This window comes from Hyperolius riggenbachi, chromosome 3, assembly GCF_040937935.1.
Source record: "Hyperolius riggenbachi isolate aHypRig1 chromosome 3, aHypRig1.pri, whole genome shotgun sequence".
NCBI lineage: Eukaryota > Metazoa > Chordata > Amphibia > Anura > Hyperoliidae > Hyperolius > Hyperolius riggenbachi.
This window is the reverse complement of record NC_090648.1, coordinates 379,853,658-379,871,526: the sequence shown is the minus strand read 5'-3', so window position 1 is coordinate 379,871,526 and position 17,869 is coordinate 379,853,658. Positions and strand designations below refer to the sequence as shown.

The window sequence follows — 17,869 nt, the reverse complement described above, 5'->3', positions numbered from 1 at the left end:
GAAACTGTTTACAGCGAAGTTACAGTTCCGCTTTAAAGGAGTTATCAGGCGCAGGCACAGTACAGGCCAACCTGGTGGTCAGCCTGACGTCATCACCGGGAGCGAGCTGCGACGAACGGCTAAAGGGAGAGCTGCGGCGAGGGACATGCTGGGAGCTTGGGGCTGGAGGAAGCCCCGGGTAAGTAGCACTTATTTTCTTTAGATTGCCTGATAACTCCTTTAAGTAAGACACTGATGCAGGTAAATAGTAAACACAAAGATTATGCTATTGGGAAAAGAGGTCATTATGAACTACTGACAGGAAAGAACTTGGAGGGGGAATAAATGAAAACCCACAGGGCGACAGCACTGACGCCATGGATGAGCAGGCTGTTGGGAAGCTCAGGGGGTAGCTGATAGTGCTCAGTTAATATAAAGTGAAAGGACATTGACAGTGCTCAGTTGATATCAAGTGGAAAGAGCAGCAAAAGAGAAAAACTGAAGAAGTCGAGCAACACTGGAGATAAGTATTATATACAGGTGGTCATGAAAGAAATGACAATATTCACCCTACAGTGATAAAGAAAACTGTAGGCATGCAGACCCTGTGTGGATGGGAAGGAAGGAGAGACATCCCTCACCCTACATTGTGCAGAAAACTCTACATAACTGAGGGCAAGCAGGAGAGGGAGAGAGAGAGAGAGAGAGGAGGTGTGTCAATGACGGTGTGGTAGTAAGGTAGTATTGGGAGTCAGTCTGGTATGTACCGAAAGAACAATATTGTAATGAGAGAGGGCTTGGTATGGTACACACTCACTATGGTAACAGCACTGCAAACCCCTGGACCATAAGTGTAGGGTTGTGGTGGTCAGTACGGCGGGAGAGTAGAGATGGGAAGTTCGGATCTTTTCAATGATCCGGATGATTCGAATCGGATCATTGAAGAGATCCGGATCTTTGATCCGAATCTCGGATCATTTTACTACCAGAAGCATTCGGGGGTGAAATGAACAGCAGGACAGGTCTGTGGACAGGAGAAGGAGAGGGGGGTGGACACACAGAGAAGGGGAGAAGATGGACAGAGGGCAGGGAGTGGACAGAGATGGGAGGAGGGACGAGCAGAGAGCAGAAATGTTTGCACTTAATACCCACATGCTGAAGTCATATATTTCACCTATATGTTCATCTGTACACTTTGAAAGAAAAGGTCGCACAGTGAAAGAAAGCATTCCCCAAAGTAAAGTGCAGCTGTTTAGGAGGATCATATAATTGCCCAGCAATCACAGTGCCTGCAAAGTTACTGAGCTGTGCTGAGCCAAAAGCTTCCAATGTGATCACTGTGCAGCACTACGGAACAGCCAGCCTATAATGGGCAGCACATTGCAGCCAGTATGTGTGCTCTACACATATCTGGCAGTGGCACCCATGTCCCCTCTCTCTCATCTACCTGTCTCCCTGCAAGGCTGCCTCCCATCCAACAGAGCGATCCATCTCTGCTCTGCTTCCAGGACCCCGCTGCCCGCTGAGAGGGGGCGTGTCGCTCCTGGCCCCGCCCCTTTTGTGATCCGAATCACTCATTTTGATGATTCGGATGATCGACTCATAAAATAGATTCGGATCAAAGATCCGAATCGTTCATGATCCGGACAACACTACGGGAGAGGCATATTTGGGGGTCAGTATGGTAGGAGGGGCAGGGTTACGGGTCAGTGGGGACGAAGAGCTGGGTTAGGAGCAGTGCTGGAGAGAAGAGCAGGTTAGGAGTACAGCAGTAATGGTGGTCAGCATGTTATACAAGAGGGAGGGCTAAGGGCTTGGTACTCACCCTGTACAGTGGCAGCGCTGGCTCCCGCGCCAGGCAGGCTAGTGTAGCGCGCAGGGGGTGGTAAGCAGGCAGCGCACACGGAGTGAAGGCAGGGCAGCAAACGGGGGCTCCTGCTCTGAATGTTGGCCCGGCACACACCACAGCTCTCCAGCAGGCTCTGGGCCTCTCTCTCCCCGCTTCTCTCCTCAGGACCCGGCCTGCTCTCCGCCTCATTTTCTGCGGCCCCGTCCATCCTCCTCCGATTCACCGACTTCTTCTCCAGCCAGCAGCGCCCGGGGAGATACCAGCCCGCCTTCACGTTGGCACGGGGGGGTTCAAGGCAGCGCTAGGCCTTCCTCTCCTCTCAGAGATTGACTACGATATTCAAATCACCCCTCTACACATGGTAGATTCCGCTCTGCTTCTCCCTAACAGCAAGCCCGGCGCCTCCGCCACGCCTCCGGGCCTTGCAGCCAATTGAAAGCCGTCTCTGTAGAATGCATAAGGTGGGCGGTGCAGACTCATAAATATGAAGAGAAGGCGGAGAACTTCGCTCCACGAACAAAGAGGACCTGCTGCGCCTTAAAGGGACACTCCACTTCTCCCACAGCATATTTCTCTCCCACCAGATAAAAAAAATGTCTCATATTTTGTTTATATTTTGCCTATGAAGAAGTTTAACAAAATAAACAGTGGTAAAGCTAACTAAAAGAAAGAAACGTAGACACGGCATGCCTTGCTTCACTATCATAAAATTATACTTTTCTCATGAAAATGCCATAAAAATAGATTAATGCTGCACAGTGCACAAGTACTGCAAATGCAAAGAGAGTGAGGGAGGGGGGTTCAGACTTGTCTGCGTGGAGAATACATGCGTTTTCTTAGCATGCAAGACTCTACACCTGGGTTCCCCAAACGTTTTGTGTCGAGGGCCGGGGCCTGAGTATACATAAAATGATGTCTTTGCGGGCCAGACAGTAAAGCATACCCAGGTGACAACCTGAAGTCCAATTGGAAAGCAGTGTCACCTGATGTGGAATTTGATTGGAAACCAGCAAATTATTGCTTTCTGGCTTCCATGTGGATGGGTGGTGCCTGCCAGCACTGCTATTCTATATGTGGACCACCAATATTTAAAGATGTAGCTGACCGTATCTATAAGTAATACAATTTGTGTGTGGGGGGGCCGGTAAAAAAGCCTCAGTGGGCCGCATTCGGCCTGCGGGCCTTAGGGCCTGTACACACTGCTGCGCTTTTAAAATCGCATGCGATTTTTATATCGCAAGCCTTCATGAGAATAGGAAAAGCGCATCACACTAGTGTGTAGAGGTCTTCACGATTTTCATTATTTTTCAAAAGACCTTGCGATTAAAAAGCTAATGCGATTTGAAAAGCGCAGCGCAAGCGCAGCAATGTGTACAGGCCCTTAGTTTGAGGACCACTGCTCTACACGTGTATCTGTGTTACATTGCACATATTTTGCCAGAGTAGTATGATTGTTAAAAATGTTAAATTATGTCGCAAGCCACATTTAATGGGAATAAGCACACTGAATTACATTGGTTGTACGTTGAAAGTTCTCATGCGATATTGCATGTGGGAAAATACGTGCAAATTTGACAAGTTTTGACCCTGCCTGGATGCGCATCAGATAGTGAAACACACTCTTTCCTCAGCTCAGAGCCATAACCAAACTCTACCCATCTCCACCCACTGCTACTGGAGAATTCATTTGGGCCAGCTTTGCAGCTCAGCAGAGCAGGGCCCAGATTTACCTATAGGCACTGTAGGCGTGTGCCTAGGGCAGAGGCGAGAGAGGCTCCAGCCTCAGGGTGCAGTGTAGCGGGGGGCGCACAACTCACTCAGCTATTATTCCCCTACTAGGCTTAAAAACGGGCTCTAGGTAGTGATTTAACTGTGCCCGCTACGCTCGCCCGCCGTGCACAGACTGCCGCCCTGCTCCCTGGCCTCACCTCCCATTCCAGCGGCTTTCATGTGCGCAGTACAAAAAAGCTTCGGACAGACGGACAGGCAAGGAAAGTGGATGACACAGGGACAGTTAGGCTTTATTGTATAGGATTGTGTTTGAAGCAGAGAGAAATAAGAAAAGGGGATACAGGCTCCTGATGAGTCACGAGGCAGTGACGGAACTGTCGGGTGGGGATTGGACATACCAGGAAGTGTTTGCTGATGGCGGAGAGCGTGGCGGAGAACGCGAGACACCGGATATATGAGAAGGCGCAGCTTTTGCCCAGCATAGGCAGCGGGGGAGAGCTTGTGTAAAAAACTCTATACGCGAATTGCACCAATGGAAACGTGACTGTATCTTTTAATAAAGTATTGATGTTTTTAAACTGGATTACGCTATGGAAGGTTTTTATTTGAGGTATCTGAATTGAACATGTAAAGTGGAACCAGGACCTGATGCACTGAGGCTCCCCGGGGTTTATGCAATTCATGACCAGTCTCACAGTGGTCACTGTGTGAGTCTGTTTCCTGTTGGGTGCTATCTGGTGGTGGATTAAAGATCACTATTGGCATCAGAAGCGGTGATGATTTGAAGTCTCAGCAGTGAAATTAATGGACAATATGCAATGGTCTGATTATATAGGGGATGTGCTCTGGACTTAATTACATTTATAATTTATAATTGATGTGTACTGTAGTTTGAAAACATCACCAATACTGGTTCAATGCATAAAGTCAACGGAAACGGGAAAAAACGGTTGGTGGGGACTGCCCTTGTGAGATTAAAATCTAGAGGGCAGTTAGGTGAAGACACTAGGGGAGTAAACAAAGGGGTTAGCGGATGAGGCAGGGAGCCTCAAATTCTAGCTACTGTAAGCTTGTCTTTAGAGGTGTGTCTTGGGGATGTGTTTGAAAATGTCCAGGCTTGGAGCTTGAGAGACAGGCTGTGGGAGAGCATTCCAAAGGAGAGGTGACACTCATCCTTTGTGTGTTTACAAAAGCTATGTACCTCTTATCATCCTGCCATGTCTGGAAAAATAAAAATGAAAAGATTATTGTTATCATTATTGATTTATAAACCGTCAGCATATTACGTGGCACTGTACAGAGTAAGAAAGAAACATGGGGTACATAATAATACAGACAATATGTACAAAATATTGACATTGGTACATAACGCAAAATTATTAAACATAGTAATTACAGTGATAAATGTAACATGATGATCAAAATGTATAGCAAATTACAAGACACAAAAGGGAGAGTCCTGCCCTTGCAAGCTTATAATCTAAAGGAATAGGGTTAAACAAGAGGTGGAGTAATATACAGTACATTATGTATACCTATGTAGATACCCGGTGGTTTTAGGTTAAATGTATTAAGTTCAATTTGGCCAGAGATTGAGGGGGAATGGCCTAAGTTACAGTGAATGCTTGTTTAAATAAAATGCGTTTTGAGGGAGCACTTAAAGTGAATGGGAAGCCGTATTAAAAAAAAAAGTCAGATACTCACCTAGGGAGAGGGAGGCTCTGGGTCCCATAGAGCATTCCCTCTCCTCTCCCGGTCCCCGCTGTTGTCCTGGCTCCCCAGTAGCAGTATTCGACTGTTTCGGTCAAATACCGCTGTCTCCCAGCCGAAGGGAGGCTTCGGAAATGCTTTGGTAGCCTGAGTGCTCCCAAAGACAGGCCGCTCTACAATGCGCACGCACCCTTTATGACGCACTCGCTTGTGTGCCGCCTGTCTGTCTTCGGGAGGACTCGGCTCCCGAAGACTCCCGAAGTCCCCTTGGCGGGAGATGTGAACGGAGGAGCCAGCGCAGCATCAGGGGCACCGGGAGAGGAGAGGTAAGGTTCTTTAGGCCCGAGCCTTCCCTCTCCTTAGGTGAGTATCTGACTTTTTTTATTTAAATAAGGGTTCCCATTAGCTTTAAAGATTTCAAAGATTGGAGAGTGTAAGGATCCCTCCTGTGGCGTGTTCTGTCCATTGCGGTGGAGCCGCAAGCGGACAGTTCTGGCTTGTTAGCCTGCATTCGGTTGTGCATACGCAATGAGTCACATTGTCATTTGCGATTGCTTTGCAGTTCTGGGCAGCTCAGAATGCTGTCATCATTCCACCAATGGCTTACTGCAGCTGAACTGCAGCCAGATAGCCCTGGATTTCCTGCATGCATGTTGTTGCATAGTACTACTGCATGCATTTGTTATGATAGTCTTTCAGCTAGCAAATGGTAATCACGCCAGCTCAGGATTGAATGATTACCATTCAGCTGTGTGGATATTTGCATGCTTGCATCCATTGGCTGGTGCCAGCATAAAAGTCTGCCTCCCCTTTTAGACTGCTCTTGTCATAGTTTCAGCTTTGTCTAAGCTGTTACTGGGTCCTTTGATACTGTGAATAATATTCCTTGTCTTGTTACTTTCTAGTTCAGTTATCTTGTGGAGCTACGATTATATATTTCCCACGGGGACATATATACGTACTCCTTCTAGTGCAGAGAATTTGTATTGTTTGTATTGCCTATTTAGTTTGCTGTATTGTTCCAGATCTAGCTAGTCTCCCTTGCTTATGTTATATATTGGTTCATCGCCAATATATACATATTCTAGTCAGCGTTTGTTATTTTCCTTGTATTCGTGTTACGGTGATATATCAGTGCCGCTGATATATATACGTACTCGAACAGTTGATATCCTGGGTTCAGCTAGTCAGTTTTTAGCACGTTTCGGTAGGTTGCGCTTAGCGTGATCACCTGTGCTTAGCTAGCATAGTCCTGTTCGTGCAAGGTCGAGATTGCTGCAGTTGCTGTTGGTTACCTCACTCTAGTCTTTGTGAATGCTTGCTGTCACTGAGGCAGTGACTAGATTAGCAAGCATTCATTCTGTCAGCCTCTGTCCTCCTAGTCCTGTTCCTGCGAGGTGGCCATTGCCACGGTCGCTTTTGGCTACCTCACTCTAGTCCTGTCTTGTATCTGTCTGAATGTTTGCTATTGCAAGAGCAGCACAACATCGCACTGCGCTGCCATTGCGTCTTATTTGTAGCGATACTGGAAGCCCAGAGCTGCAGTTGCTCTGGGCAGCCTGTGTAGCCTCTTCCATTATCCAGCTCTTAGCCTTGTTGTGCTGGGTGGTCATAAAGTATGACCCCACAGCATTACAGAGAGTTACTGATGAGTTTTGGAAGGGGATTCCAGAAGAGTGGTGAGGCCCATGAGAAATCTTGTATACGTTAATGCTAGGAGGTGATTTCAGAGGAGAACAGAAAAAGGTTATGTGCAAAGCAGAGTAAGTGGTTGGTTTGGTATCTGGAGACTAGAGCTGAGATGGGTGGGGGAGAGAGATTATGGAGAGCATTGTAGGCTAGAGTTAAGAGTTTAAAGTGGATCCTCTGGTTAATTGGCAGCCATTGAACAGCTTGACTGGAGCAGCAGATGAGGAGCGAGAAGAAGATGAATGAGTCAACCAGCCACGTTCAGTACAGATTGAAGGGGGGCCAGTCTGGTAGTTGGTAGTCCACAAAGCAGTATGTTACAATAGTCCAGATGAGATATTATAAGAGCATGCACTATCAAGTGTCCTGGGTGAGAAAAGTTCGGATGCGTGATGTGATGTATAAAAACTCACTACTTATTGATTTAACCTTTTAATAAAAAAATGTTGAGGTGTGTGCTAAGGGCTGAGAGCTTTTGTTCACAATAAGAAGGGCCAGGGAGATAAGACTCTACAGACTATGCTGTAGATCATAGTTCCCTAACCCTGTCCTCAAGGCCCACCAACAGTGCATGTTTTGCAGGAAACGACAAACATTCACAGGTGAGGTAATTAGTGTCAGAGCTGATTAATTAACTTTGAGGATTTCCACAAAACATGCACTGTTGGCCTTAAAGACAGGGTTGGAGAACACTGCAAGAGGAAGCAAAGTAGGACACTGTATGTACTATCCTATGGGGAGGAGAGACATGTACAATCCTATGAAAGGAGAAGGAGGAGAAACAGAAGGCTGCTTATTACAGTACACAGCAAAATCAGCCACAAAAAAATCTATAGGATACAAGGGATGCCTGTATAGATCTCAGACTGACTGCCTACATGATTAGATATGATAACTTTGGAAATCAAAAGTTCAGTGTCTGTACATACCTACTTTGTTTATGGTAGTCTCTTGAGCAGATATAGTTAAATTAGTGTATTTGGAATACATCCTGTGTAATGTAAATTTTCATTGACAAGTGTACCTGTGACTACCATATGAATACTTGGGATGTAAACTGTTTGTAATTGTTAGCCTCCACCACTAGTCTAGACCTATTGTCTCCTCCCTGTGAATATACATAAAATAAATGCTTCATGGCCAAGCAGGGGTGCCCTTATTTAAATGTCAGGTATTCAGATTAGTGGGCTGCTGGAAATGCAGCAACAAAGCAAGATTTGGATAGTAGACCAAGACATTATAGGATTGTACAGCTTGTCTAAGAATTTAAAGTACGGTTTGCAATAAAGGACTATGGTGGCTGCTGTTTTGACTCTCTTAAAAAAATGCCAATCTCCAGGCTGGTCTATTTTCAGAATCATTCACCCTGAACAACTACTGTATATAGATCAGGTGTTTTAAAACCCTCTGGCCACAATTTAGTGGTGAGTGCCATTGTTATTGAAGTTTAGAGGTGGGATGATGGCATGGCACACAACAGAGCGGCTTCTGGCTGGTGGAATAAGAGGAGAATAAGGGCTGGTTCAGACGGACATTTTTGCGGCGTTAAATGCGGGCTTTCAAACGCAACGTTTTTTTGGATCTACCGCCGTCTCATTCAAGTGAATGGGAGCGTTTATGGCTGGCTTTTGCAAGCTTTCATAAACGCCTGGCGGTTGATCCCGACGTCGCGTCTAGTCCCGAAAGCAACATGCAGCTTCTGGAAGGCGGTTGCGTCTGGCCGCGTAGCGTTCGAACGTGCTCGAACGCCAGTGAAAGCTAGTGAAAGTCTGCAAAGGCGTCTGGAGGAGGGGACAGAACAGGAAGGAGAACCATAATTCCATGCGAAAGGAAGTGATGATGTGAAAGGAAGTGATGAGACAGGCTAGAGCGATGGCGACAGCAGCAGAGCGCAATGTGGAGCTGGGAGAGCTGATTGAACAGGTTCATGGCCACCCTGCCATTTGGGACAGTAGCTGCAGGGAATACAGCAACAATGTACGGAAGGCACGCGCTTGGGAGGAAGTTTGCAAACATTTTTCGAGCAGTATCCGGAGTATAGTGCATCTACTAGAGACAACATTTGTAAGTACATGATGCGGCTCACTGTATGATCTTATAATACATTGTACCTCCCACTGAATGCATTGTACCTCCCCACTGGCCCTCTGAATGCATTGTACCTCCCCACGGGCCCACCGAATGCATTGTACCTCCCCACGGGCCCACTGAATGCATTGTACCTCCCCACGGGCCCACCAAATGCATTGTACCTCTCCACGGGCCCACTGAATGCATTGTACCTCCCCACGGGCCCACTGAATGCATTGTACCTCCCCACGTTCCCACCGAATGCATTGTACCTCCCCACGGGCCCACTGAATGCATTGTAACTCCCCACTGGCACAGTGAATGCATTGTACCTCCCCACCTTACAATCAGGATAAGTAATTGAAAGCAAATTGATTTTTTTGTACGGAACCGATGTGAAAGTTACACAAATTTCTCTGCCTTTGTTTTCCAGTAAAAATGCTTAAAAAAAATGGAAGTCCATAAGGGACCGCTACGGGAAAGACCTCCGCCACAGCAGGGAAAGCAGGAGTGGGCAAGCTCCTAGTCGATACCGCTACCACCCACTTTTCGATCAGCTATGTTTTCTCCGCAACACACAGGAGAGGAGAAGGTAATAAAATAACTATTCTTGTTTGGAAAACTATACTATCCAAAGTTAGTAGTTTTCTGCTTTTTCAGCTAATACTGCAAAATAATATATATTTTTTGTATATCTTTTCTTATAATTCCAGAACAACGACAAATGCAGCTAGAAGTGAGGCACAGGAGGAACCTGAGGAGGAAGATGACGGCAGTATTGCATCTCTCAGTCAATCCTTGAGGTCATCATCTGAGAACAGATAGACAGAGGAGGAGGACGACAATGCAAATGTGAGCACACAGTCAACATCCACACCGACTAGTGCGCAACGACCCACATCACCTGTGGTAACTGTCTCTAGACGGAATAGGCCCAAAACCGTCCCGGAAGCTGCTAATACGGATGTCGTTTCTTTAATTAAAGATGTGGAGAAGAATGTTGCCAAAATAATGGAGCCACAGGATAGTTTGGGGACATTTTTTAGGGCTCTGGAAAAGGAGGCACGGGAGGTTCCAAAAAGCAAATGGGACGACATGAAACAGAAACTGTTTACTATGGTTATGCAAATGAAAACCACTAGTGCACCCACCTCAACTCAAACAACGCAACCTTGGCCAACTCAAGCAACACAAGAAGCAGGACCACCTTACTATGGCCCACCCCCCGGCACTTACACACATATGTTGCACCCTTACCAAGCAAGCTGGTATCCGTATAGTCAACAGCCAAGGACAGTCCAATCTTCCAGCGCGTGCACCAACATCAACTGTTACCAGTTTAGAAAGCACTGCAGAGGCTGTATCTGCCTCTCTACGGATGCAGTCCAGGAGTGATTCACCAATAATAGACGACATATAATTACACTGCTTTGCTAAGTTGTTTGTTACTGTGTGTACGTGCCTTGTGTGGTTGAGGGGGAGAAGGTCCATCCCCTCATGGCAGAACCATCTGTCTGTGGCTTTGGTAGGCTGCTTAGCTTCCCCCAGGCCACAGGCAGAGGGTCCCCCATGAGGTGATGGACTTTCTCTCCGTCAGCCACTGACCTCCTTCTTGTGAGGCTATCCCCTGGTGCCTAGTAAGGTGTGTGCTACTTTTGTTTACAGCATATGTGGTTGAGGAGGAGATGGTCCATCCCCTCATGGCAGGACCATCTGTCTGTGGCTTTGGTAGGCTGCTTAGCTTCCCCCAGGCCACAGGCAGAGGGTCCCCCATGAGGTGATGGACTTTCTCTCCATCAGCCACTGACCTCCTTCTTGTGAGGCTATCCCCTGGTGCCTAGTAAGGTGTGTGCTACTTTTGTTTACAGCATATGTGGTTGAGGGGGAGATGGTCCATCCCCTCATGGCAGGACCATCTGTCTGTGGCTTTGGTAGGCTGCTTAGCTTCCCCCAGGCCACAGGCAGAGGGTCCCCCATGAGGTGATGGACTTTCTCTCCATCAGCCACAAACCTTGGCCCTCTCAGGCTCTCCTCCTGTGCCTGTTGTTAGCACATCAAGGCTTTGTAAATATTTTTTGTACATACAGTTACATATAGTTCATATATGAATAATATTGAAACGGAGAATGTTTTCTGTTAATTTTTTTTTATTAAAAAGAAATAATTCAGAAAAACAATGTCAGTTTTTACTTTATTCAATGTGTATTGCTTCCCCAAGGGTCACTATAACCGCATGCTTGTTCCCAAGGATTTTTCCAGGAAGTGGCAAGTGGCTATTGCTTCCCAATGCTACCCGCCCCACCACCCTTTACAAAGCGAGTAAGTAAGCATCACAATATGGACCAGCATGCCATATTTTGCTGCTTCCCCAAGGGTCACTATAACCGCATGCTTGTTCCCAAGGATTTTTCCAGGAAGTGGCATGCGGCTATTACAGGCAACATGCAGTAAGAAAACATACAACCATACAATTCACAGGAAAAAAAAAATGTTTAAATTAAATCTGGCTGTATTGAAAGGGGTCTTCTCCCACAGAAGATACAAAATAGTTCGCAAATTTGTCACGGACAGTTCCAGCTGCTGAGGTGTGACGTACGAAGCTGCCAGTGTGATCTGTGAAGGCCGCATCCACAATTTCATCATAATTCACACCTTCCTTTTCACGCACAAAGTTGTGCAGTACACATGCTGCTTTTACAACATTGTCTACATGGTCAGGGGTCATCACCAGAGTGCTGTGGAAAACCCGCCATTTGTTAGACAACACTCCAAACACACACTCCACAAAACGGCGGGCTTTGGTGAGACGGTAATTAAACACCTTCCTCTTTGTGTCCAGATCTCTCTTTGGATATGGCTTCATCAAATTGACATGAAGTGCAAAGGCTTCATCTCTGACCATCACATGTGGCATTGGTTCCCCATGTTCCTGGATTGGTTTAGGCCCCGGAAGGTTCAAAGTACCATTGTACAACCGGCTGCCAATGAGAGACGATCGGAAGATGTTGGAATCTGCAGTACTGCCATAGGATCCTACATCAATCGTCAGAAACTTATAGTTGGCATCGACAACTGCCATGAGCACCACTGAAAAGTACTTCTTATAGTTGTAGTACCGTGATCCAGAACCACTTGGAAGTTGTATCCGAATATGTTTTCCATCCACGGCACCAACACAATTTGGAAACTTGGCCTTTTTAAGGAAGGAGTCTGCAGCATCCTTTCACAACTGCTCAGTCGGTGAAGGCATGAAGATTGGCTGCAAGACTTCCCATATCTTCTGGCACGTGTCGTGAACAATCCCTTGCACAGTTGATCTACCCAAACGAAACTGGTAGTGTAAAGAGGCAAAAGTCTCACCCGTAGCAAGGAATCTAGAAAAATGGGAAAAAAATTAGCCTTCACAAACACAAAAAAACACTTGTAACACACAGCGAAGAAACTACATACATTAGGTGTACTCACCGCAGTGTCACCAGGAGACGTTCAGCAGGACTCACTGGTGAACGCATGTTGGTATGCTGCCTCTGAAGGGAAGGAGATAGCAGGACCAACAGCTTGTCAAAGGAATCCACGGTCATCCGCACGTAGCCAAAGAAACGAGCAGGATGTCTTCTGAGATCATGGTAAAGGGACATAAATGCACCTCTACTGGATCTCTCTGCAACAATAGGATGAACCCACAGCCTCCCAGCACTCACCCTGTGACCCGTCGGAGGCCTCGACAGAAGCGCCCTGAGAGTCACAAGCTTCAGCTGAACAAGGCAAGCTTGAATCTCATCCATATCTCCAGCAAGAAAAACGCAATTCACAATACAAACCAGAGCTCTGGGCAAAGTATGTCACCAGCACTCGGAGTACAGGAAGTACAAAGGTATTTCCGCTTCCTGCAGACACATAACCAAGCCCTTTCACTTTAAAAACGCCCACTTCCTGTAAAAGCCAGCAAAAGCCAAGAAAACGCATTGCTAGCAAACGCTACTTCATGAAAGCTAATAAAAGCCTTTAAACGCTTAGCAGTTAAACGCTGGCGTTCTTGAAAAAAAAAACGTTTAAAAACGCTCCGCAGACGTCCGTCTGAACCAGCCCTAATGCTGTTTGGTTGTGACAATCACTCTGGATCTTTCAGTGATTCATCCGGGCGGCTAGTGTTGGGCGAACATCTAGATGTTCGGGTTCGGGCCGAACAGGCCGAACATGGCCGCGATGTTCGGGTGTTCGACCCGAACTCCGAACATAATGGAAGTCAATGGGGACCCGAACTTTTGTGCTTTGTAAAGCCTCCTTACATGCTACATACCCCAAATTTACAGGGTATGTGCACCTTGGGAGTGGGTACAAGAGGGAAAAAAATTTAGCAAAAAGAGCTTATAGTTTTTGAGAAAATTGATTGTAAAGTTTCAAAGGAAAAATTGTCTTTTAAATGCTGAAAATGTCATGTTTCTTTGCACAGGTAACATGGTTTTTACCGCCAGGCAGTCATAAATGTAATAAAGAGAAGAGGTTCCATAAACAGGGACCGGTAACGCTAACCCAGCAGCAGCAGCAGCACACGTGATGGAACAGGAGGAGGCGCAGGAGGAGAAGGCCACGCTTTTTGAGACACAACAACCCAGGCCTTGCATGAGGACAAGAAGCGTGCGGATAGCATGCTTTTTACCGCCATGCAGTCATAAATGTAATAAAGATAAGAGGTTCAATAAACAGGGACCGGTAACGCTAACCCAGCAGCAGCAGCAGCACACGTGATGGAACAGGAGGAGGCGCAGGAGGAGAAGGCCACGCTTTTTGAGACACAACAACCCAGGCCTTGCATGAGGACAAGAAGCGTGCGGATATAGCAGCAATGCTTTTTGCCGCCATGCAGTCATAAATGTAATAAAGAGAAGAGGCTCAATAAACAGGGACCGGTAACGCTAACCCAGCAGCAGCAGCAGCACAGAGCACACGTGACGGAACAGGAGGAGGCGCAGGAGGAGAAGGCCACGCTTTGAGACACAACAACCCAGGCCTTGCATGAGGACAAGAAGCGTGCAGATAGCATGCTTTTTACCGCCATGCAGTCATAAATGTAATAAAGATAAGAGGTTCAATAAACAGGGACCGGTAACGCTAACCCAGCAGCAGCAGCAGCAGCACAGAGCACACATGATGGAACAGGAGGAGGCGCAGGAGGAGAAGGCTACGCTTTGAGACACAACAACCCAGGCCTTGCATGAGGACAAGAAGCGTGCGGATATAGCAATGCTTTTTGCCGCCATGCAGTCATAAATGTAATACAGATGAGAGGTTCAATAAACAGGGACCGGTAACGCTAACCCAGCAGCAGCAGCAGCACAGAGCACACGTGATGGAACAGGAGGAGGCGCAGGAGGAGAAGGCCACGCTTTTTGAGACGCAACCCAGGCCTTGCATGAGGACAAAAAGCGTGCGGATATAGCAATGCTTTTTGCCGCCATGCAGTCATAAATGTAATACAGATGAGAGGTTCAATAAACAGGGACCGGTAACGCTAACCCAGCAGCAGCAGCAGCACAGAGCACACGTGATGGAACAGGAGGAGGCGCAGGAGGAGAAGGCCACGCTTTTTGAGACGCAACCCAGGCCTTGCATGAGGACAAAAAGCGTGCGGATATAGCAATGCTTTTTGCCGCCATGCAGTCATAAATGTAATACAGATGAGAGGTTCCATAAACAGGGACCGGAAACGCTAACCCAGCAGCAGCAGCACACGTGATGGAACAGGAGCAGGCGCAGGAGGAGAAGGCCATGCTTTTTGAGACACAACAACCCAGGCCTTGCATGAGGACAAAAAGCGTGCGGATATAGCAGCAATGCTTTTTGCCGCCATGCAGTCATAAATGTAATACAGATGAGAGGTTCAATAAACAGGGACCGGAAACGCTAAACCATCCCAGATGTTCATTGGTCATGTTACTTGGTTGGGGTCCTGGAGTGTTGCGTAGTCATTTCCAATCCAGGATTGATTCATTTTAATTTGAGTCAGACGGTCTGCATTTTCTGTGGAGAGGCGGATACGTGAACCTTGCAGGCAACGGCATTCTTCAAGCTTCGGGTTATTTTGCTGACCACGTGCTCATGCAACTCAGGCACTGCAGAGCGCGCAAAGTGGTAGCGGCTGGGAACCACGTAACGTGGGATGGCCACTGACATCATGCCCTTGAAGCTGTTTGTCTCCACCACTCGATATGGCAGCATTTCGCAGGCCAGAAGCTTGGCTATGCTGGCTCTTACTGCCACGGCCCGGGGGTCATTTGCTGGCAATTTCCTCTTGCGCTCAAACATCTCCGAGACAGACAACTGAACCGTAGGGCTGCACAACGAAGGGCTGTTGGTTGTTGTGTTTGATGAACACTGGGAGACCTCAAGAGCACTACTCCGGAAAGTGACAGTGTCAGCGTCATCTGATTTTTTGGAATGTTTTGAACCACGCAATGGCTGGGCTACTGCTGCTGCTGAGGCGGGTCTGGTGGTGAGTCTGGTGAACCCAAGGGAGGCAGTGTTGCTGGTGGTACCCTGTCCTGCCGCGTTTGCCCACAGAGTGGGATGTTTGGATAGCATGTGGCGGCTCATGCTGGTGGTGGAGAGGTTGTTAATACTTTTCCCCCTGCTCAGGCGGGTCTTGCACACCTTGCAAATCGCCATGGTAACATCCTCAGTGCAGTCTTCAAAGAAAGCCCAGAATTTGGAGCACCTGCCTTGCTGGCGATTTCTGTTTGCGCCTCTTTTGCCTCTCACTTGAACTTCCACGCTTGTGGTGCCTGAAATTGCGCGCCGCCTACCTTGTGGCACAAGGCGAACTCGTGCAGCAGTGGGTTCTTCAACAGACTCATCTGTGCTGCTGCTACGACGGCGATGTTCTCGTTCACAAACAAAATCTGGGTCTATGTCCACATTGTCCATACCCTCCTCTTCCATCTCCTCAAACTCGTCATATGTCATTGTGGGGGGCCGCCGCCGTGGAGTACAGCTCCCCAGCACAACCGTCAGGGGAAACACCTCTTCCCTTGCCCCTCCCTCTTTCACCGGATTTCTTCCTCATTTCACTTATCCTTACAGTACACGCTGACTGGCAGCAGTACAGTGGCAGTACAGAAATGCTATACAGTGGTGGGTGAGCGGTGTACCACTATTGCCAGCAGCGACACAGAGCACAATGCTATACAGTGGCGGGTGAGCGGTGTACTACTGTTCCCAGCAGACAAAGAGTGGCAGTAAACACAATGCTATATAGTGTGGCTGAGCCGTGTACACAGAGTGGCAGTAAACACAATGCTATATAGTCTGCTATATAGTCACCCCGAACGGGGTGATGTTCTGCAGCACCCGAACAGTGGCGAACACTGTTCGCCCAACACTACTGGGAACGCAGATTTTAGTACCTAAACACACGATACAACATGTTTTCCGGGGTCGGACTCTGAGGCACATACAGATGGTCCCGATCATCATCCTCATCATACAACTCTTCTCCTGAGTCTGACCCACCCACCACCTCTGCCACCCCAACATCCCCAGACACAGTCACAGACCCCTCATCGTCCTCAACATTAACTTGGGATGCTGGCCTGAGCCCGACCTCCTCCTCCACATCAGGCCCCATCATCCCCTCAATGGCAGCCCTCATTAATCGCTCTGGCGCCGGACCGATGGACACAACGTTCTCCTCCGGGGAGGGCTGCTGCTGACCACTGGCTGCTGGGGTGGATGTTATAGCTTGCGTGGGGCGTTGGCTGTTGCTGTTGTTGGGAGTGCTGCTCACAGCGGAGGTCTCTGAGGAACTCATGGTGAGCTCATATAGTGGTTGACGGTGAGTGGAGTATTACTGATCCCAGCAATATACACACTGACTGGCAGAGTACGCAATGCTATATAGTCTGGCTGAGCCGTGTACACAGAGTGGCAGTGAACAATGCTATATAGTCTGGCTGAGCGGTGTACACAGAGTGGCAGTACACACAATGCTATATAGTCTGGCTGAGCCATGTACACAGAGTGGCAGTAAACAATGGTATATAGTCTGGCTGAGCGGTGTACACAGAGTGTCAGTAAACAATGGTATATAGTCTGGCTGAGCGGTGTACACAGAGTGTCAGTAAACAATGGTATATAGTCTGGCTGAGCGGTGTACACAGAGTGTCAGTAAACAATGGTATATAGTCTGGCTGAGCGGTGTACACCGAGTGTCAGTAAACAATGGTATATAGTCTGGCTGAGCGGTGTACACAGAGTGTCAGTAAACAATGGTATATAGTCTGGCTGAGCGGTGTACACAGAGTGTCAGTAAACAATGGTATATAGTCTGGCTGAGCGGTGTACACAGAGTGTCAGTAAACAATGGTATATAGTCTGGCTGAGCGGTGTACACAGAGTGGCAGTACACACAATGCTATATAGTCTGGCTGAGCGGTGTACACAGAGTGGCAGTACACACAATGCTATAGAGTCTGGCTGAGCGGTGTACACAGAGTGGCAGTACACACAATGCTATGTAGTCTGGCTGAGCGGTGTACACAGAGTGGCAGTAAACACAATGCTATATATAGCGTGGCTGAGCGAGGTGCACAGTGGCAGTACACACAATGCTATATAGTCAGGCTGAGCCGTGTACACAGAGTGGCAGTACACACAATGCTATATAGTGTGGCTGAGCGAGCGGTGTACTACTATTCCCAGCAGACACAGAACAGTAAACACAATGCTATATAGTGTGGGTGAGCGAGCGGTGTACCACTATTCCCAGCAGACACAGAACAGTAAACAGAATGCTATATAGTGTGGCTGAACGAGCGGTGTACCACTATTCCCAGCAGACACAGA

General features: G+C 47.7%; 1 protein-coding gene across 3 annotated transcripts in view; it reads right to left on the bottom strand.

Annotated features, from left to right (window-relative positions):
* The window catches only part of LOC137564039 (transcription intermediary factor 1-alpha-like), a 149,462-nt gene extending 147,234 nt beyond the window's left edge, over window positions 1–2,228 (bottom strand). For 2 of the 3 annotated variants that reach the window (XM_068277334.1, XM_068277336.1), the window contains exon 1: window positions 1,805–2,227. In XM_068277334.1, the coding sequence (XP_068133435.1) occupies window positions 1,805–2,036 (232 nt within the window). In that variant the 5' untranslated portion in view covers window positions 2,037–2,227. Of the gene's footprint in view, window positions 1–1,804 lie in introns of all 3 variants that reach the window. The other variant, XM_068277335.1, reaches the window with a different exon arrangement.
* Window positions 2,229–17,869: the final 15,641 nt, after the last annotated feature.